A 21,913-nucleotide genomic window follows, 5' to 3' on the forward strand; every position below is an offset into this window, starting at 1 on the left:
TGAGGAGAGCAACCATGTACCTCAATGGCTGGCTTCCCCGGGAGCCATCAGCTCACACAGCTTGAATGCTGTTTGCTCTGCTGATTGCACATTTGGATGCTGCAGGAAAGCAACTTCTCCTTTAAGCATTTGCACCCTTGCTTTCTGGTTCAAACTTACCTCTAAATTGTAATCAGCTGCATAATGACTGGCAGCTGCCCTGTGCTCGTTGAGGTGTCCTCATTAAACCACACCTGGGGGATTTGTGGTCTCGAGGTAGTGTTCTGCTTCATTCTCCTTTGGGCAGTAGAGGTGAGTGGAAAATACGGAGTATTACAGAGATGAAGTTGATTTTTACTGTTTTTGTTGATTGCATTGTTAAGGTAATTGTTGTCTGCTTTTATGGGCAGGCCAAGAGAGCACAATGCTAAGTGTGTCTGAGAGACCCGTTAGAGAGTGCACTGCTAAGTGTGTCTGAGAGAGCCGTTAGAGAGTGCACTGCTAAGTGTGTCTGAGAGACCTGTTAGAGAGTGCACTGCTAAGTGTGTCTGAGAGAGCCGTTAGAGAGTGCACTGCTAAGTGTGTCTGAGAGACCTGTTAGAGAGTGCACTGCTAAGTGTGTCCGAGAGACCTGTTAGAGAGTGCACTGCTAAGTGTGTCTGAGAGACCTGTTAGAGTGCACTGCTAAGTGTGTCTGAGAGACCTGTTAGAGTGCACTGCTAAGTGTGTCTGAGAGAGCTGTTAGAGAGTGCACTGCTAAGTGTGTCCGAGAGACCCGTTAGAGAGTGCACTGCTAAGTGTGTCCGAGAGACCTGTTAGAGAGTGCACTGCTAAGTGTGTCTGAGAGACCTGTTAGAGAGTGCACTGCTAAGTGTGTCCGAGAGACCCGTTAGAGAGTGCACTGCTAAGTGTGTCCGAGAGACCTGTTAGAGAGTGCACTGCTAAGTGTGTCCGAGAGACCTGTTAGAGAGTGCACTGCTAAGTGTGTCCGAGAGACCCGTTAGAGAGTGCACTGCTAAGTGTGTCCGAGAGACCTGTTAGAGAGTGCACTGCTAAGTGTGTCCGAGAGACCTGTTAGAGAGTGCACTGCTAAGTGTGTCTGAGAGACCTGTTAGAGAGTGCACTGCTAAGTGTGTCCGAGAGACCTGTTAGAGAGTGCACTGCTAAGTGTGTCTGAGAGACCTGTTAGAGAGTGCACTGCTAAGTGTGTCTGAGAGACCTGTTAGAGAGTGCACTGCTAAGTGTGTCTGAGAGACCTGTTAGAGAGTGCACTGCTAAGTGTGTCTGAGAGAACCGTTAGAGTGCACTGCTAAGTGTGTCTGAGAGAACTAGTAGAGTTTAGTGGCTATTTCCTACTTGCCTTTATGACTGCATTTCTTGGCCTGCATTTTTTGTTTATAGTAGTCATTATGTAGTTTCTTTTCCTATTGTTTTTGTTCTGTCTTTGCAACTCCATTCCCGTAATAACTCTGGCTCATTTATAAGCCTATGTGTGGTGAGAGTGCTGCCTCAAGCTGCAGTGTTGGAGGGTGGTTTTATAAGGATGCTAAGCCCCTTTTTGTAAGGGGAAATAAATTATCACAGAAGAAGCTTTATAAGACATTAGTTGTCTGTTTTGGTTTTGTGACTGGAACGAGGCAACTGTATGGGGCTTTGGAGATCTGAAATTACAAGCCTGATGTTTTCTGACACATGACTGCCTTGGGATGTGTGGCTTCACTTGCAACGAGTCCTATTGTGTTAAGTCAAGATCAGGTCAGTGTACAAGGTGATGTAGCACTGCAATATTGTGGAAATAACTAACAGGTCAAACCTGGGAGGAATTCTTGATTTTTTTCAAGTGCTGATTTCTGATACTATTCTAACATTTAGATCAATGCATTGTGCAGTAGTAGTAAAAAAACAATTCTAAAGACCAGAATTTGGCATTCAGAGGGAGATGGACAAATGGTCACGAAACTACCTTTAAAACAATGAAAAAAACCCCAATATATTTGGAATATCAGTCCTAAACAGTTCTATATGTTAGTCTTTGTTTTGCTGCTCATCAGCTCTAAATGGGAACAGCCTGTGTAAATTCCCAGAGTCAAACTCAAAGCTTGATCCAGGTGTCCCTTATAATGAAATGCTGAGCAGCTTCTGATCTCTTATTTTTAATGCAGTATGAATTCCCTAGCTTGAGTGGCTGCAATGCCCCAGCAATGCTCATCAGCTCTAAATGGGAACAGCCTGTGTAAATTCCCAGAGTCAAACTCAAAGCTTGATCCAGGTGTCCCTTATAATGAAATGCTACCAGTAACAAGCTGAGCAGCTTCTGATCTCTTATTTTTAGTACAATATGAATTCCCTAGCTTGAGTGGCTACAATGCCCTGAACCGCTGATACATGTAACACTGGAATGGCAATGAGCTCTGTTTTGGGAATTATTTTTGCCAAAAAAATGTTTTAGAGATGTGTCTGAGGTGTCTGTCTGCTCCTATCCTCTTCCCTATTTTGATTAAATAGTTAAAACGTGGCTGTTAAGCTTGATGCCTCTCAAGTGCACAGCCACAGGAGCACAGAAGTGGCTTCTATGTAGGTTTGTTAGAGCAAGGTTTCTGCACTGCCAAATTAGAGAGATTCCTAAAAGGCCCATCAGGGGACTAGACTCTTTTATTTTGAAACAGAAATGAGAGGCACTGAAGAAGAGACCTTTAGCTTATTGCCCTGAATATGGCTCCTAGAAATCTGATTTTTACCCCATCTGAAAGAAGAAAATTACATGTTGCTGTGTGCTACCATGGTTTATGGGCACTGTGGGCACCTGGGAGGGTAATTAGCACACTTTTGGGAGGGGACTGAGGACCATAAGTCTCCTCATGTTGTGTACCTGTTGTGGCACAGATAATGTAGCAGGGTTAAGTGTCTCTCCCAGGGGATGAACTGCTGTGTGTAAGAGGATGTAAATAACCCACTTGAACCCCTAGCGGAAAACGTGGAAGAGAGGATCTTTACTACCTCCAGTCCCTTGTTGCCTCTCCTTTCCCTTGTAAGTTGGGGGAAACTCTGCCCATGTGTTACTAATATCTCTGAACATGCCTCTTCTCTTGACTGCAGGTTGTAAAGGCCTGTCCCCCATGCTATAGAAATCAAGTGATGCCTGTACCTGAAGTGTGCTCTGATGTGCTAGGGATTAATAAGAAGGAAGCCTGCAGTTTTTTATTGTCATGGCCTTCTCGCACGGCCCTGAGGCAGTATTCTGCTTCCTAGTCTTAAACAGAACAGTAGTGCATTCTCTCACCTTTCATGTAAATAACCTAGACTTCACCCTTGGCATTTTCAGAGCTGCAGCCCAGCAAGTTGCCTGTTTTGCTTGATTTCATTGTCACTGGAAGAGCATGTGCTCCCACCGGGGCATTGCTGTGGCTTTTCTCTCTAGTTAATTTGAACAGGGTTAATGCTGTCACTCAGGAGATGGTGATTTGAGCCAGTGCTGGCTATGTTCTCTTTGTTTAGGAAACTAAGTCTAGGAAGCATAAAGCAAACCAGTCACAGAGCAGCAGCACGTTCAGCTGCTTGGGCAGAATGTGGCTATTCCAGGAGCTTAGTTTGCTGTTCAGTTTTGGTTGGATATTTTGACCAATTGCCATCTTTTAAAGAAGAGGCTTCAGATCCGGGCTGGTCATCAGACTTTATGTCAATGGACTGTGGGCTGGTAGGCAGAAGGAAAGATCCTAAAAAAACTTCTCAATCTCAATACACCAAACTCTTGGTTCTGTGAAGGATGGGTGTGTTGTAACTGGATGTCACTGCAGCAAAAGGAAGGGGTAATAGAGAGATGAAAAATGGCTACACCCATGGGACTGATGCTTACTGACCAGTTGATTTCTCAGCTCCCTGCAGTCACTGGTGTTTTCTCTGTGTGCCAGTCACAGGAGGTATGTGGGAGAAAGAGAATTGAATGTGTAATGCATTCTTTTTCTCCTTCTCTCTAAGTTTCAGTGACTTTGACTGTAATCTGTGTTGCTTTTTGTCAGATGATCTATATTCTTGCAGCATCTTGGCCAATATCTTGTGAATCCTCAAGGAAGTAGCAGGGAAATGTTGGTCTTGTTTCCTTATATCAAATAGATATTTCTGTTCCAAGGTAGATGAGAGGAGGCAGAAAATGCTGAGAGTTTCTTGTTGCAGCAAGAGTAACAGAAAATATTGGGTTTGACATAGGAAAGGAGAACATTGTTTGTATTTTGGATTTGGTAGGATAAATTTTATTAAAAAAAAAAAAAGAAACCAAGAAGAAGATCCCCAAACTTTAAGTGAATGTCTGCATAGGGGAGTGGGTTAGCCTGTGGGCTGGGTGGAGGATCTTTATGGTAGTGCTTTGTGTGACTGTGATTTCTGAAATGAAAAAAAAAAACCAACCCAACTTGTCTTTTTTTGGGTTATTTTAACTCTGAGTTACTGAGGTGTTTGAGGTTGTAAGCTGTGTCTGTGTGTCTATGTATCTTTCCCTCCTTAAAGTGGCAGAAGTTATTCAATGAGATCTCGTAATGGTATAGAGCTTTCAAATTGTCATTAAGTTCTGTAAGATTTGTAGAACAATCAGCCAGGCAGGGCAAAGAGAGAGAGAGTACCTTAAACTGAGGAGAAGGATGTTGTGGTATCCATGTCCTGTATGTCTGGGGACTGGTACTGATAAATCAGTGAAGGGAAACCCCTTATTTACATGCCAAATACCAGAATAGAAATTCTTAGTAATCAAGTTGTAGGACACAGTTCTGTAGCTGAGGGGGTGACTGGTTGGGGTGATACACTTCCACCAGATGCATTTGATAAAGAGTGAAACTTTCTGTGAACATAGAATGTTTGGTAATACATGGAGTATGAGTCCAGACATGGTTATTCACTTCTGTTCCTACTGCTTTGCAGTTTTCCTCCCTTCTCATTGTTTTCTAACCTCTCTATCCATAACCATCCACATGTGTCTAATATACTAATAGGCAACAGAGGTGGAAAGAGTCACTCTGTGATGAGTGCTGTATTTTGTCCTATGGGGCATCTAAGTTTAATGTTTGTTGTCTTTGTTTTCTCTTTTATTGCAGGCTGGAATAAGTCCATCCATCACATCTCCTGATGTCTTTGACATCCTACCACTGAAACTGCATCCTTTTTCCCAGAGCACTCCAACGGGCTTGGACTGTGTGGGCTGGAAGCAGCACATCTCCTCTCCTGGTGAGTATACTAATCATAGTCAGACATGAATTGTGGTGAGACAATCATGCTGGGTTTTGGGGTATGAAAACTAAACTTTCTAACCTATTTATGTTGAATGCTGCATCTGTATCTGGGCAGAAATCTGCTTTAGAATTAATTCTTTTACATGCTTCTGAAATTTTGGTTTGGTTTTCCTCTGATCAAAAAACCAGGGTAGTATCTATAGGCAGTGGTCAGCTTTCCAGCAAAGACCACTAATGGCAGTGGCAGCATGCTTGATGTAGAAACATTGTGTTGTCTCATGAGAACTTGGTCTCACCTGGGATGATGTCATCTGTATCACTCCCTCAAATTAGATTTCTGCAGATGAAACAGACTCTCTGCCTTGTGTTTGCTGGAGAGCACTACAGTGAGTGTTATGAGGTTCCTCTAAAGCTACTAATTAGGCACTAAAGAAACTAAATGAGCCTCTAGAGGTAGACATTTCCTGTACTTTAAATCATCTTAAAGAGCAAGTGTGTGGTATTTTCATGGGGATCACGCATGAGGTATCATATCTGTTTCATTTCCAATGGCTGATGTTTTCTCAAAACTAAAATCTAAGTTGCAAAGATAATTGAACAGTGAGACATATATTTGCCAGATGTTTTAATTCTCTGATAGTGTCTGCCCAAACACTGCAGATATGTCTATCACAGATACTTGGAGCAGGAAAAGAAAAGTGGTGTACAGAAGATTTGCTTGGTGGTTAGGAATCTAGCCAGAAAAATGCAACCACAGTTGGATGCCAAGCTACCATTTCTGCCTTAGAAAGTCTCTTAATGTTGTCAATTAAACATTGCTGAAATTACCTAATTAAGGGACCACAACATTGTGCTAATTACATCAGAGTTGAATGGTCGTAATATTTTGTCAAACAAAACTGGTTTGCTTTCTGATGCTTTGCACAACTCTTGTGCAGAGTCAGAGGTTTGATCTGAAAATAAGAAACCAAACCACTTGTTACCATGGTGTCAAGAGTTTGCCTTTGCTCTCTCAACATTGAGGGCCTTGATCACTTGCTGTTACAAGCATCTGGTGTTGTGCCAACACTTAGGACCAGTTCTCTGACTGAAGTTAAAAAACCTGTGGCTTTAGTCCTTGGAAATCCCAAATGGAAACCCACCATTGTCAAGTTGTCTGTGTGGCTCTGACATTAGCTGAAATCCCTACACACCATTGTCACAGAAGTAAATCTGGAGTCACAGCTGATAGAAATTTCATGGTGGTTCCCAACTGGGATCTGAGAGAGTTAAAAAATATGTATGAATTTTGTAGGGTAAGCAGAGGGAGTACAGTGACCAGTTGGCAGAGCTGTAGGCGTTTATATACTGGCTAGAAATAGAGTGTGAAATCTGACTTGTGATTCACACAATATTCCTGAGGTAGGTACAAGTGAATCTCATACTATGACCTAAGCCTGAACTCCTAGGACTTCTGTGTAAATGGAGGGAGGGTGAGGGGAAGGTGACAATGCAGCAAAACCCTTTTGTCATCATCAAAAACATGTTAGCTGGACAAAACAACGATGAACAGAGGAAGCACTGCAATTCTACCATATCTCTCTCTATTAGCTGCTGGCTTTTGGGCTTCTTGTGAATCATGGTGGTGATGATGAGAGTGTGCAGGTATCCTTGTGGTAGGATTCTGCTGGCAAGAAAACTGCAAATTAATGAAGCAGTACTTCTTAAAATTGTTGGATCAATTTTAGGATTGGGAATGTCCTTCAGGAAGAATAATGCAGCAGAATGTCCTCTTTGATTCTTGCACAGCCTTGTTGTGATACTTGTTGCTTTTGACAAAGCAATAGGTCATTTAAATATAAAATGAAATGATGAGTGCATAATTTATGTCTTACTAACTCTAAAGCTACAGCTAATTGTATTGATGATTCTAACACAAGCTTTAGTCACAAAAGACACTGGAAGTGAAAGCACTGTGCAATATGCAGTGGGACTGTGTATCTCCATGTTGAAAACACAGATAAAATTCTCACTCCCAGTCTGTACCTGGTCATCTTGTGCAGTCAGTGCTGCAGAGACTATGGGGGTGGGGGTATTTTGGAGCCTTCTCTGGTTGACAAGGTGGTTGTCGGCATACTGCTATGAGACTTCTCTCATGCACCTACCTGTCACTTTGCCGGGCACAAATGGACTGTCTCAGATGAGGTGCCTGTTCTCAGCTAGAACACCACCACAAGTGCTGGAAGAAGACCTTATGTTTAATGCTGTGCTTGTTAGCTTCCTCTGGCTAGTCATTAGCACTAGAGTCCTGAGACAGTGTTCTCTGTGCCTTTATGTCATGCTGGGAGAAGTGAGGCAGACTCAAACCTGCCATTTGGCTATCTCAGCGGTTGGGTCAGGCATACTGTGGTGTTATTAGTCAGTGATCAAGTTTTGCCAACTGCCTTTCTGTCACCTTTTCTGTCCAGAGCAGCCACTTGATAAAACTGCAAGGAGCCAGTAGATGGCTCTAACATCTGTGAAATAAAGAGCGTCTGAGGTGGTGCTAATCCTATATTCAGGGAAGCTATCATGTTTTGATCTCTTCCAGAGAAGTACAGAGGTTTAACAGCCCCACAAATATTTGTGTGTGCACGTACATACACCCCTGAGGTTTGCAAAGTTAACTGTCCTGTTTAAACATCAGGAGCTCTTTGATGGCTAGAGGTGCTGAATATCAAGTGTCTTGTCCCTTAAAAAAAACACCTCTTTCTGGTTATGCCCATGTCTGTCTTTATACCTTGCAGTATGTTCCTCTTCCTTACTGCCTGGTTTACTGCAGTGCTTTGAATAGGCTGAGATGATGTGAAGGACCAGCATAGGAAACATGGCATTTCCTAATGTAGATATGGGAATGATTTTGTGGATTTCTGCAGCATCCTGAGAGAGCATTTGATCCAAAAATCACTCCAGGAAAAGGGAGGAAGGGAAGGGCCCATGCCATAGTGGAGTGAGTGGGGGTAGGATAACAAAGCTTTGTGTTAAAGCAGCAGACAAGCATGTTTGTTGTCTTTAGGCTATCCTACCTATTTTCTCCCTCATCTCTCTCCTGAGCCTGAAAGCTGTTTATTTGTGACCTGAGACATTGCCTAAAACTGAGAATGCCACTGGGAAGCTGTATAGTACACAGTGGATGCAGCTCTGAGAACGTAGCTACAGCTGGGCTGAAACTAGCATCTACTAACACTGGTCTAGAGCAGATGGAACTTTCTGGGGAGGTGCTGCCACCTCTGAACTTTTCCATAGGGACTTTTCAGCAGGCAACAATTACAAGATGATAGTGACAGACACAAGCAATTGTCCAAGAGTTGGAGGTGCAGTTCCTTAAGTCCATGCTTCTCAAAATTTCCATCTTTGTACCTGCCTTTGTTATCTTCTCCCATGCAGCTTCCCAGAGAATCTGTAAAACTTCTGGATAAGGCCACACACATGACCATAAACCTTCAGGGCTTGTCATAACCTCTTAGAGGAATAAACTTGGTAACTCCCCATGTGTTAGAAGATCAGGTTTGTACCTGTGCTTAAATCTGTGCTATTTAAAACCATTCTTTAAATGCAGACTGAACCTTTTTGGCAGTTTGCCCCACATCTTATCAGATTTATGCAACTTAAGATCTTTCAGTTCCCCACTATCAGATACCTATCTAGAAGAGATGCCTTGAAGTTCCACCACACACAGTGCTGGTGTTGGTTATGCCAACCAAAGAGGCATGAATTTGTTCTGACTAACGATGAACACACTGATGACCTTAGAATTCTTGGATGAGCACTAAAAATAGTCAAGCTAAGTTCCCAGAGGGTGGATCTTTTATGGATAGTCTGGAAAACAGTGACCACTTAGTGATACTGAGTTATCCTCTGGCCTTGCTGGTGTAGTGGAAAGTATTTCTCAGTGGCAAAAGGACTGTTTACTCAACATCATGTGGCCAACTTTCATCTACTGTTCCCAGCTATAGATGGGTTGTTAAACTCACACTTGGCAACAGTTAATGTGAAGATGTTTGACAGCCACTGGAGAAATCTATTCAAGAGGGAAAATATTAGCTTAATAACAGGACTTCATTATGTCTTATAAATATTTAGCAGTCTTGTAGTTCAGCAAAACAACAAGCTGAGCTATTTATTCCATTTTTGTCACTGTAGTTTTTGAAAGGACAGACAAAAAAACATGCTATACATGTCCTCAGAAATAAATCTTTGTAGCCATAGCATTAAATCACAGAATCAACCAGGCTGAAAGAGACCTCCAAGATGATTCAGTCCAACCTATCACCCAGCCCTGCCCAATCAACTCGACCATGGCACTAAGTGCCTCATCCAGTCTTTTCTTGAACACCACTCCACCACCTCCCTGGGCAGCCCATTCCAACGGCAAATCACTCTCTCCATCCATCCTCACTAACTTGTGGAAGTATCATTTAATTTAAGTGGCTAAAAAGTCATAGTGTTGCCTACTGTATTTTTTGTCTTGGAATTACAGAGAGAATAAACTCACTGTGGTGATATTGATTCTGTTTAACCACAGCCACAAATGTTTGCACTCTGTGAGGCCTTTGATAACATGGACCTAACTCAGAGTTTTTCATCCAGCCTTGAAAGCTGGGTCCAAACGATGTCCATGTTCCTGAAAATTTGTCTTGGCAAGTTGGGTGGGGTTGTATGTATTGGCTACTAAGGTGAAAGATTTTAGCATACCAATGAAAACTTTCCATGGGGCAAAGAATGAAAGAAAAAAAGATCTGAGCAAATCCTGAATGATTCCAGAAATCACTGGTCAAAGCTATGAGACTACAGGAGAACACAACAGAGGCTAAAAAACCCAGTAGATTGTCCAAAGCTTAGATTAACCCGACTACCTTAGGTGGTGTAGTGAGATCCTTAACTTGTAGTTGAAGGCAGTTGTCAATACAGTACCTTTAGCTCACTTCTTTCTTTCTCTAGTATGATGTAAGAAATGTGTGTTTAACAAAAGCAACCACAAAAGTCTGTAGTTGAATAGAACACCTGGAGTACTGTCTCCAGCCCTGCGCCCCCCAACACAAGGACAGGGACTTGCTGAAGTGGATCCAGAGGAAGACCCTGGAGATGATCAGAGGGCTGGAGCACCTCTGCTGTGAAGACAGGCTGAAAGAACTGGGGCTGCTCAGCCTGGAGAAGAGGAGGCTCCAGGGAGACCTTACAACTACATTTCAGTATCTGAAGGGGGACCTACAGGAAGGCTGGGGAAGGACTGTTTAGAAGGGCTTGTAGCAATAGGATAGGGGGCAATGCTTTTGAACCAGAGAGAGTAGATTTAGGATGGATGTAAGAGGAAGTTCTTTACAGTGAGTGGTGAAATACTGGAACAGGTTTTCCAAAGGTGTAATTGAGGTCCCATTGATAGAGACATTCAGGATCAGACTTGATGTAGCCCTAGGCAGCCTGCTTGGCTGGTTGGAGGTGTCCCTGCTGAGTGCAGGGGAGTTGGACAAGATAGCCCTGGTGGGTCAGCCCAGTGCAATCTGTGAATTTGTGATGGGTTGCAGTTTTGATAGTCTGTTACAACATTGTGCCTTCCACAGCCTGAGTTTATAGGAAAGAACGTCGGGTTTAGTGGTTGGGTGGAGGAGAAATAGGTGCGTGCAGTTCCCTTTCTTCTCTTGTACGAAGCATGGGTTTCACGGAGCAAGGCTAGGATAATAGAGACTGAATTGCAGACTTTCCTTGGCACCTTCTGCATTTCAGTGGCTGCACTGCCCCTTCCTCTTCTTACCACTCTGTGCTCCACATACACAGAGCAGCTGCATTCATCTTTGTTGTTAATGCTTACGTTCTTCCCTCTAATTATGATCAAGAAGTATTTCCTTCCATTTGTACTTTAATGCAGGCTGTTCTAGAGGGCCCTGGAAGGACCAGATCAATGCAGAAGAGTGGCTCTACTGCAGTCAAACCAAGGACATATTTTCATTTATGCACTGAGAGGCATCAGAGAAAGATATTTTGGGCTAAATAGCTATATTCAGAAGATAATTGAAGGATTTTTTTCGTTATGGGCCACTGCAGAAATGTTATTTTTGTTACCACTGCAGAGACTTTTCTTGTAAAGAGTAACTGAAATTTGAAGGACTTAAAGCTGATGCAGCGATCTTGGATACTTTGTAGCAACCTGCACTGATTGAGTAAGTTTGTTTTTGTCTTTTAGGAAGTACTTAGTAAAACAGCAGTCTTGCTGAAATAAAATTACTCAGTTTGTGCAGTAGCAGAGTTAAAGTCAAAGGACTGTCCTATGAGGACAGACTGAGAGAGTTGGGACTGTTCAGTCTGGAGAAGAGGAGGCTCCCAGGTGACCTTCTTGTGGCCTTCCAGTATCTGAAGGGGGCCTACAAAGAGGCTGGGGAGGGACTTTTCAGGCGCTCATGTAGTGACAGGACTGGGGGGAATGGAGCAAAGCTGAAGATGGGTAGGTTCAGGCTGGAGGTTAGGAGGAAGTTGTTGACCATGAGAGTGGTGAGAGGCTGGACTGGGTTGCCCAGGGAGGTGGTTGAGGCCCCATGGCTGGAGGTGTTTAAGGCCAGGCTGGCTGAGGCTGTGGGCAGCCTGCTCTAGGGTAGGGTGTCCCTGGGCATGGCAGGGGATTTGGAACTGGCTGATCCTTGTGGTGCCTTCCAACCCTGACTGATTCTATGACTCTTGCTCAGAGCAGGCTGTGATGACTATAAAAGTTTGGCTTTATTACTTTGGGATAAAATTAGCTTACACAGATACAGTGAAGCAAGCATTTTCAATTCTTGTGTGAAATTCCATCCCTAGTTTTGAGTTTGGATGCTCAGACACACCTTCACTTTGCAAATGGTAGGAGCAGTTATGTATTTCCTAGCATGCTCCTTTGTGTCCTCTGCCATCCTTCCCCTTGTGCTAGCAGGGCTGGCCTGCTTGTTTGCTTTAGTTCACACCTCTCACCTGGCCAGCTTTGAGCTGACCTGGATCACCTCACTGAAGAGATCTAGTTCTGGTCTTACTCTGGTAACTAGCAGAAGAAATTGTATGATGTTTTCTGCTGTACAAGGAGCCACAAAGCATAGGACTGCTCTTAAATTACTCTGCTAGCATGACAAATCTGCTGTTGTAAGGCAGGTGTTTAAGTAGAGCAGAATCTGGAAACTTCCTTCATCATAAAACTTCTTTGATGCCTTAAAGCTGTGGTCAAACAGTACAGGTATTTCTGCATTCTCAGGGAACTTGTGTTCTTACAGAATTGTTTTATAGGGGCTCACTGAATCACAGGTTAGGTAATGAGAATATACAACTAATTAAAAAGCAGTCAGTGATACTGTTCGATTGGGAACTCAAGTCTTTTGTAAGGCTCACACACAAGTAGGGACCATCCCAGGTCTACAATCTGGAAGTGAATGCTAAATGATTTTTCCAAGTTCCCAGCTGCAAGCTCCTCAAGTCTCAATCTGTGTTTTTCTGGCTTGGATTTAATTTTGAGTTATTTTTCTGAGGATTTGCAAAAATAGTTTTTAATAACAGCAGCCGCAGCCAGTTCTAAACGTGATTAGTTTGTGTGTTAAGTCCTTTCTGAGTTCTCAGGGGAAGCAGCTAACTCAGGGTCTCTCTCACTGGAGCATTTTTTAAATGCACAAAATTCTGCTATTGCCATTGATTTATTTTTAAATCCGACAGCTCTGCTAAATTAGGAGCAATGATCTCTGTCCTACTCTTGCTTTTTTAATGCCTTGAAATCGGCTTTAGTAGAAATCAGCTGCTAGAAACTGCAGCTGAGAGCAGTTGAGCTGCCACGGAGGGAGCCTCCTTAGTGGACCCCTATGATGTCAGGATGCATCGAGACAGGCAGAGAGGAGGGTAGGAATCCAGCTCAGTCCTCAGACAGCACTGCCAGGTACCACTGCCCTGCAAGCAGCTCCGGAGCGATTTGCCCTTTTCCTGCCGGAGCAGAGAGGAGCCCCTGGCTCTCCCTCTTACCCGCCTGCATGAGGACCCAGCAGTGCCCCAGTGAGTCCAGTGGGGCACACAGTGGAGAAAACTGCAGTAGCAGTGGGAGCTCAGGGCTCTCACCAGGTTCGGATTCAGACAGCAGCGGGGTCGTGTGTGGCGGTGGTGGCATGAGAGGTGTCCTGTCCAGATACTGGAGCTTGGAGAGTCTTCACTCTGCCACAGGTAAGTGGCTTTTTTTTTCCCCCTTTCCCTTTTAAACTGTTCTTTGATATTGCACTGACCTTGAAAAACCAAATCAAAGCATAATTTGGAAATTCAGTCTCTTAGTCATGAGAAATAACTAAAACATTCTGTGTTTGCTGGTTGTGTACCCTGCAGACCTGCAGCTAAACCAAAATGCTTTAGATCCTAGAAATCAGAAGGTGAGGAATAGGTTCTTAAGGGCTTCCATCTGGTTAAAGCTGTCCTTTCCTATTGGAACAGCATTTCTTATTTCAGCTTAATTCTGTGGAGCCCAACGTTAAAGATGACATTTCTCTGTGTAAATTCCAGTGTAGAGTATTGCTGTCTTTAGAAAATGTCCAAGTGCTGAGCAGCAGATGAGGGCTAGGAAGGTTTGCACTGTTGTGTACTGAAGGCAATTCTCTGACCCAGCTGCTCAAGTTTGGTTTCTGTTTTCCCATCTTTTATTTAATTTCTTTTTGAACAAGAGATATTGAGGGCACATTCATATAGCCTGGATCTGTTCTGGCTCAGCCTGCCTGGATCTGACATTCTAGTTTTTAATCACTCCTATGCCTGTGTAATATTTGGATGTTTAAACTGCAGGCATAAGAAAGAAGATTTCCCCCCCCAGCTGGTTATAGCAAAAGAGCCTGGCAATTACTTCATGGCCAACTATTGCTGAGCTGTTCTATTTGTTTCTTGTCTGTTGCTATTTAGAGAGCTTTTCAGTAGAGCTACAGCAAATTAGTTCCTCTGTTAGATAAATTCAGACAAGTGCCTTCAAGTCCACCAGTGACTGCCATTTCCTTAGTAAAAATACTCAGTGCTACCAGCTAGAGGCAAGTAGTGAGGAGAATTTTATGTGTAGTCCTGTGTTCTGCTTTAGTCACATATACTTTTAATTATTGAAGAGTCTTGTAATTCCATCTGCTCGTGTAGATTTGGAGCTGCTTAATAAAACCTCCATTATTGCTCTGGTGTCCTCTGCTGCACTATCATACTGAGGGCTACAGAGAATGGCCAGCCTATCTGGCTTTCCAACCCACACATGAGAACTTTTAGGTGGCCAAGAAACAATAAACACCTACAGTGTGTACTCAGAGCCCAGGGGCAGGAAAAAATGCTGAGGGTGAGACCAGGCCATTGGTTCTCTGTACTGGGGAAAGATCTGGGCTGCAAATGCAAGGGGATGCAATTCTGCATCTTGGTAGCATCTGCTGGCTCATTTTGTCCTGTAATACAAAGGAATTCAAATAATCCCCAGCATAGCTCTGGACACTAACATGACATAACCCCAACACAGAATCTCTTTCAGACCACTACTCAGAATTGCACTCAGGGCAGTGGTGGTAGTTTGGTTTTCTCTGTCTCAGAGGATTTACCATCAGCTGTCCTCCATGGATGCATTCTTGAGCTTAATCAAGGCAGTTGAACACAGAATGCACAATGATATGAAAGAAGTAAGGTTGAAAACTTTCAAGCTAAGTCTGTTTCTAAATGTTCTTTCATTTCCACAGTATTCTTCTTCCAAAGACTCTGAGGCATTTTTTGAATGCTGCATGCATTTAATATGAAACACATAGATGAGAGGGAATAGAATAGAAAAGAAAATGGTGTGGGAACAGTCTGAAGACAGGAGAAACCAAATTAAATATATAGTATTGATATAGCAATAAAATAACCAAAAGCAGGTAATTTCAGGCTCCTTGCTGCCTTAAAATACTGTGATTGGTATCTTATGGACAAAATAATCTCTGAGCAGTTTTGTCTCTAGCTGCTAACAAAATTCAGGTCAGAATTAGGATGAAACCTAAAGAGCAATGCATGGAATCATAGAATGTCAGGGGCAGGATGGGATCTTGACAGATCATCTAGTCCAATCCCCATGCTAGAGCAGGATCACTTATACCAGATCACACAGGAATACATCCAGGTGGGTTTTGGATATCTCCAGGGAGGGAGAATCCACAACTCCTCTGGGCAGCCTGTTCTGAGCATCTCCCAGAGTAATTTATTTTGCTTTGGTTGTGCTTTATCAGTATTGAAAAAAACCCAACTGTGTTCTTTGCTTGTTTTTGTGATGGTTTGGGTGTTCCCTGCTCCCCCACACTTTGGAAAATCACCCAGACTAGACTCAACAGCTCTGGAAATTGAATGAAGCTTTGTAGCTTTATATTTACAGCTTAGCACAACAGACAAGCAGATATTTACAGTATATACAGCTGTAGACAGAAATATACAAGTTAAAAGGTAATACAGAAACACAGCAGCCCTCCCAGAAACCTGAGTCCCCAGGAGGGGCTCCCAACCACCCTTCCACCTTCCTCCCACTCCTCTACCTTACCCAAGACTTTGGCTTATGCTCAAGGTAGCTTGGAGGGTGGGCCAAGGGGGTTAGGAAACAGATGGATTAGTCACGCAGGTGGCAGGTTAGCTTGGAGAGAGAAGTGCAGCCCACAAAGCCCAGAGAGTGACTGTGTTATGTATGTTTGTGTTCTTGTTCTTATACATCTCAGCAAGCTTCTGAGTGCAGTGGACATCACCATTGTTTCCTTTTCACAGCCTGTAATCTAGTACTTCTCACCAAAACATTCTAACTAGCTTCAAACCAGCACAGTTTTGTTGATAATACTAAGGCAGCTGTAGGAGGAGAACTACTCACCACTTCACTTCCAGAGGAGTGAGGCAGGATTTCATTAAAGCATGTGCTAAATAACATTTTTGAGTGGTAAAATTTCTTAAGGTGCTTAAACCCAATAAGCCAGTAGAAGCAATAGCAGCTGTCAGTGCATGAGAGTAGTGGTAACTAGAGTGCATGGCAATGTCCTCACCTTGGAGGTGCACAGAGTCCTGTGTCTTGGCATGTGTCATGTCAAGTTGGGGAGAAAAAGTACAAACAGTGTGGAAATGCTATTAGCTACCTGCTGATGCATTAAAAAGGGCTGGGAAAACTGGGTAAAACACTAATTCAGACTTAACATGACATGAAAAAATTCTACTGGTTTTTAATACTAGTCCAGAGCATTTTTGGTCTAAATGATGATACACATTACATTATGTGAGGCAGTCCTTCTCTCTGAGGCTAAATATAAACATGAAAAGAAGGGATGCTTTGCAGTTCCATCAGGCTCTCCATCTGAGGATGCCAAAGGACTTCACAAGCATCAATAACTCTCACAGCGAGCCAGAGAGGCTGTCAAAGTTTGATTTAGGATAGAAAAAGAGGTATGTATAGTTTAGTACTTGGATAGTAGCCTTGCTGTTTTTATATAAGAGCAATTTCCAAGTGTTTGGCTGGTTCAGTGCTCCAGTGAGAAAATTCCTGGGAGCTGGGTTTGCTCAGCACTTCTGAAGATCAGGCCTTAAGTATCTCAACTGGACAAAAAGAAATGAGGCATCAAAATGAAAGGTCAGTTGTGATGATCCTCCAGAAGTGATCCAATGGCACTATGGGTGCATTAAGCCCAGATTCCCAGGCAAGACTCTGTATCCCAGGCTCATGCTGCCTATATCTCATTCAGCATTGTTGTACAGCTCAGCTGAAGAGTTTATTTCTTTGAATGCTTGCAGGTTCAAGCTTGTATCACACAGTATCACAGTATTATCAGGGTTGGAAGAGACCTCACAGATCATCAAGTCCACCCCTTTACCACAGAGCTCAAGGCCAGACCATGGCACCAAGTGCCACGTCCAATCCTGCCTTGAACAGCCCCAGGGACGGCGACTCCACCACCTCCCCGGGCAGCCCATTCCAGTGTCCAATGACTCTCTCAGGGAAGAACTTTCTCCTCACCTCCAGCCTAAATCTCCCCTGGCACAGCCTGAGGCTGTGTCCTCTCGTTCTGGTGCTGGCCACCTGAGAGAAGAGAGCAACCTCCTCCTGGCCACAACCTCCCCTTAGGTAGTTGTAGTTGTGAGTAGGTCTCTTTTTTTTTCCAGCTCCTTTGTTGCAAGTGCAATCTTGACCTCAATAATTCTGTTTATTCTTTCACTTAGCCAAGTTAGGAATGAGTAGAGAGCAAAGAAAGGTAGGGAGAAAGGGAATCACAGCTTGATGGAGTAGTGGTTGTCATAGTTTCCCAAAGAGATCCTCTGTGTGCTTGTGTGGCAACTGAATTATATGGACTACACTCCAGTGTACATCTGCACAGTTTCATGGCTTCTAATAGTTCAATATGCTCATCTACTCACTTTGGGAACATGGTCTTTAAACAATCAAGAAAACACAGAGTATGAATGGGAAGTGTTTGTTGTAGGTTGTTGTTTGGTTGTTTTTTTCATTCAGAGCCTAAGGCAAGAAATGTTTTTTAAGAAAGATTCTTTTTTTTTTTCCCCAACTCATTCAGTTCGTTATTGTGGTTGATGAGGGATCCAGTACTGGGGCTGTGATAAATGCTTTACATCTTTCTTGCTTGGCAAGGGATTTTCCTCTGAGGTTGCTCCTTTTCCTTCTCTTACCCCTGCCTTTTTGGTACTGGTGTCTGCAGCTGTGTTCATGGACTGCTGTGTATAATCCCACTGACCCTTCTTTCTCCAGGGTCACACAGTCAGCAGGAGTTAGAAGTCACACAACAGGAGATTGATTTAAGGTTCAAAGCGTTTCAGAATGCTTCCAAAGAAGAACAGAGTAGGAAAACCAAGTCCCTCAAAGCATACACTGCAGCATGTTGATGTTACATTTCACCCTTGACAAATAGTGAGCTAGGATACTTCAGCTGCATTCATTTACTGCGTTGGAGCACGTCGGGTGTGTTTTCCTCCCTTCCTATACTTCCTGCATCACCTGCCAGAAAACTTCCACTCATCTTCTGAACATTTAATCAATTCATTAGAAAGATGCAGCAATCCATGCTAAATTGACTTTGATTTTTTCTCTCTGCATGGATTTATTTGTAATGGTGACTGATCCAGTTTAAGTAAACCTAAGGGAGAGGTTGAACTTTTGAGGAAGAATTACAAGACTAATATCTGTTGGCTGAACTAATGAGCTGCCCTGAAGCTGAAGTAAAGATTTTGTATTTGAAAATGCAGCTTCCTAATAATATTTTGAGTGTTGCTGAACTGTGACTTGGGATTGTACTGAAGTATTGAGGTGGTTGAATTCATTCTAGTGAGCCGCAGTACATGATAAGTGTGTGTAAGTTTCTCTTTGCTGATGCTGTGTTTGCAGGGGGACAAGGTAAATCTTTGGAAGCAGTGGCTGTGACACTTCCCAGGTGTACACCCTACTCAGATACACCATACCTTTCCTCCTCTGCTTTGAAAACAACACCTCTGAAGAACATTTAGGTTGTGATTACTGTTCCCTTTGAGGAATATGACATCTTTTGAAGCTGTATTTCCTCGAAGATAACAATTACCTTTAGAGTGGCCTGTCAGACCTAGAGGTGTTCAAGAGAAGCCTGGATGAGGCACTTAGTGCTATGGTCTGGTTGATTGGACAGGGCTGGGTGCTAGGTTGGACTGGATGATCTTGGATGTCTCTTCCAACCTGGTTAATTGTATGATTCTTTGGATATAGCCACGCTCCAGTTGCTGTTATTTTTCTAGATGGGAGTGAAACAGGTGTAACCCACTAGCATCACAGCTCTTGCATGGTCCAAGAGAGCAAATGGAAAGCAGAGTCAGATGGTACTGTGAATCCTACCTGACCCTTCCTTTCTTTAACATGCAAAGGCTTGGAGTCACTTTTGAGTATGCCTATTCATTTGTGTTATCTGGAGCTGCTTCATGTAGGTACAAAACAGCAATGAAAAGAGCAGGCTACAGCGTTTGCCAGCAAGTTGTGGGTATACCCAATGGTCATGAAGGATGTGTATAGTTGTTGCCAACACGATGAAGCTTTACTCTTGCTGCTTAGCAGTTGGCTAGATTAAACAATATAGGTAAAAATCATGCCTTTTCTTTTCCATGGGGATGTATCCTTTAATTTACTAAGCTTGGCTGTAACTAATCTTATTTCCTATTAAGGTCTTGTTCTTCAGTTCATCTGAATCATGAGGAGTATCTGAAGGATTAGAGAACTATAGCCTGCTTCTGAGGGCCAGTAATTATCTGTGGAGGTTTCTAATTTAATTATAGTCTTGTCTTATCTCAAAGTCCTTCATAGTCTAAGGTTTGTTAAACAAATCACTGAACTAGCTAGTTGTTTTAAAAGTGCCAGGGACAAGCTGAGTGCACCAGGCTGCACAAGATACTGTTCTGAGCAAGCCCAAAGTCTGAAAGGGAGATGTCTCCTGAATACTAAATGCTTTTGGTGGCTGTGTCATTCAAACAAAGTTGTTGTTGAAAGTGGTGTGGCTGCACATGAAGGCAACATGTTAATAGTTTGTACATGGTTAACTGTCTTGGATTACATTGTGTGAACAAAGGAGCCTTGGCAGCTGTCACTATAAATATACCTCAGGGTATGTTTGCCTAACAGGTATAGAACTTTGTTGTTATTCTTAATCCTTTCTAATCAAAGAGCAAGAGATTCCCTGAGCTATGATGTTGGCTCATAAGAGCTCAAGTTAACTTTTTTTTGGTGTATAGACAAAGGGTAATTGCTTTGCTAGAGTAATTGAGCCATTTCCAAATTGTGCTTTATATGAAGGAGTGCTTATGGAAGCTCTGGGGCATTGGCCCCATGGACAGGCTCATTTCAGTATTCTGTGGCCTCCCAGCATGATGTGGACTGGCAGGCTGTAGTAGCAGAACAGGAGGCAGTTCATGTGTCAAAGGCCACAAAGTCATAGAATCATAGAACGTCAGGGACTTGAAGGGATCTTGAAAGATCATCTGCTCCAGCCCCCCTGCCAGAGCAGGATCACCTAAAGCAGTCCATATCTGTTGTTCTTTTGAACTCTTCTTTTTACCTGTGTTTGATTGTGTGTTTGTATCCAGCCATTCACTGGTTAAGCTTAGAATATTCCATGTAATTATGATGAAAACTGTGAGTTTTCTTGTAAACAAGCATTTCTAGGTTTGGGCTCAAATCTGTTTACCTATGGGCAAAGATAAGGTTTCTTTCAAAACCATTCTTAAGAGATCTACTAAATGTCTAATTAAATAATAATTTGAGTTCCATTTCAAATGTACTGTTAAGGTATTTGGTAGGATCTTGTTGCACTGGAATGTAAACTACATGGGAGCATTCATAAAATACCTTTAAAAAGGTTTCATGTGAGCAACGTCAGGAAAATGCAGAGCTTTAATTTTATTGTTTTCTTAAATCAAAAAACATTCATCAGGAAATAATGCAGGGAGGTTATAGAACAAATCCAGATAAGACTGGCTATGTTTTCATAACAGCTGACAGAGGGATATCTTTCTACCTGGGAGTGAAGCAGCAAGAATATATTTTGCCTAATGGAAGTTATTTCCATGAGATAGTTTTGAATTAGCCTTTTCTTTTTAAGTTGAAGTCTCTCTTCAAAAAGCTAGGCAAGATGGCTCTGAGGCCAAATATGAATGTTAAGTGATCTGAATGGGTAGGATAAAGCTATCTGTGCTCTCTCTCTCTGCCAATGAACTCTTTCTTTACTAGGTGTTAACGCCCCTCAGCTCAGTATCCACCAAGAGCATTGCTCAAATGTGCACGCAGAAAGACCTATTTGGCATTTAGAAGCTGTTGTTCATATTCTTTTAATAAGGAAAGGAAGACTAGAAACAGTGTTTATGCACTAACTGGGCATGACTCTTTGTTCTTGGAACTGTCATTCAGGTTACTCTTTGTAGTGATCCTAAGAAAAACTAAGGTGTATACAAGTTTGGAGGAGGAATATTACAGCAAGGTGCTGAAGGCAGAAATGAGGCAGCTATTCAGCCTCAGCTCTTCACTAATCCTGCAGCAGGCAAAACTGCTCATGTGGTTCTTGTGCAGATTTTGTAGTATGCATTTATTAAAAGTGTTTCCACTTCTGATGATGCAGAGTGACCTAGAAAAGAATAGAATGAATTCTAGAGACTTCTTTTTCTGAAGCATTGAGTAGCTCGTCAGCTGGCTCAGCTCCTGCTGACTCTCCTGGTGCACTGGCAGGAGGGCACTGAGCAGAGCTGTCTGTCAGCTTGAGGTCACTGATGGTACATCCTGCTCAAGGCAAAAACCTACCCTACATGCCTGAAAGAGGCTTTGACAATAAACCTTTTAAGAGAGTTTATGGTGAAAACACAGTGTTGCTAATACCCTGAAAACAGTGGCTTTGGAACAGTTTGAAATGTGGCTTTCTTATCAACCTTAAAAGCCTGAATACATTAAAAATAATGCAGAAACTATCTGCAATTAAACTTGGTGAATGGATCTATCAGCTCTCTTTAAAGAGAGCAAAATAATTTATTTGGATCTGTTTCTGGTGCCAGTTCTGAGGTTCACCACAGCCTCTCCACTGCTGTAAATCTAGGACTCGACAGTCTTGCTTCATACTGGCTTAATGTCAGTGCTCTCCATGGGCTGAACTCTGTAGGGGTTGGTCAAGCCCTCTCCTCCATGCCTATGGTCACCTGTGTTCATGTTGCTTTTTCTGCCTCATGTGAGAGCATATACTGGACACCTGGGA

The 21,913-nt window shown here is 42.9% G+C and overlaps 1 protein-coding gene across 2 annotated transcripts in view; it reads left to right on the top strand.

Annotated features, from left to right (window-relative positions):
* The first annotated feature begins 218 nt into the window (after positions 1 to 218).
* Positions 219 to 21,913, top strand: part of ARHGEF4 (Rho guanine nucleotide exchange factor 4) — a 133,360-nt gene continuing 111,665 nt past the window's right edge. The window contains exons 1-2 of one of the 2 annotated variants that reach the window (XM_064165228.1): positions 219 to 291; positions 5,061 to 5,190. Coding sequence is in view for 1 of the 2 variants with exons in the window: in XM_064165226.1 (XP_064021296.1) it covers positions 13,187 to 13,373 (187 nt within the window). In the remaining variant the exon portion in view is untranslated. Of the gene's footprint in view, positions 292 to 5,060; positions 5,191 to 13,078; positions 13,374 to 21,913 lie in introns of those variants that run through there. The other variant, XM_064165226.1, reaches the window with a different exon arrangement.

Source organism: Pogoniulus pusillus, chromosome 26, assembly GCF_015220805.1.
Source record: "Pogoniulus pusillus isolate bPogPus1 chromosome 26, bPogPus1.pri, whole genome shotgun sequence".
In the NCBI taxonomy this organism is placed as follows: Eukaryota; Metazoa; Chordata; class Aves; order Piciformes; family Lybiidae; genus Pogoniulus; species Pogoniulus pusillus.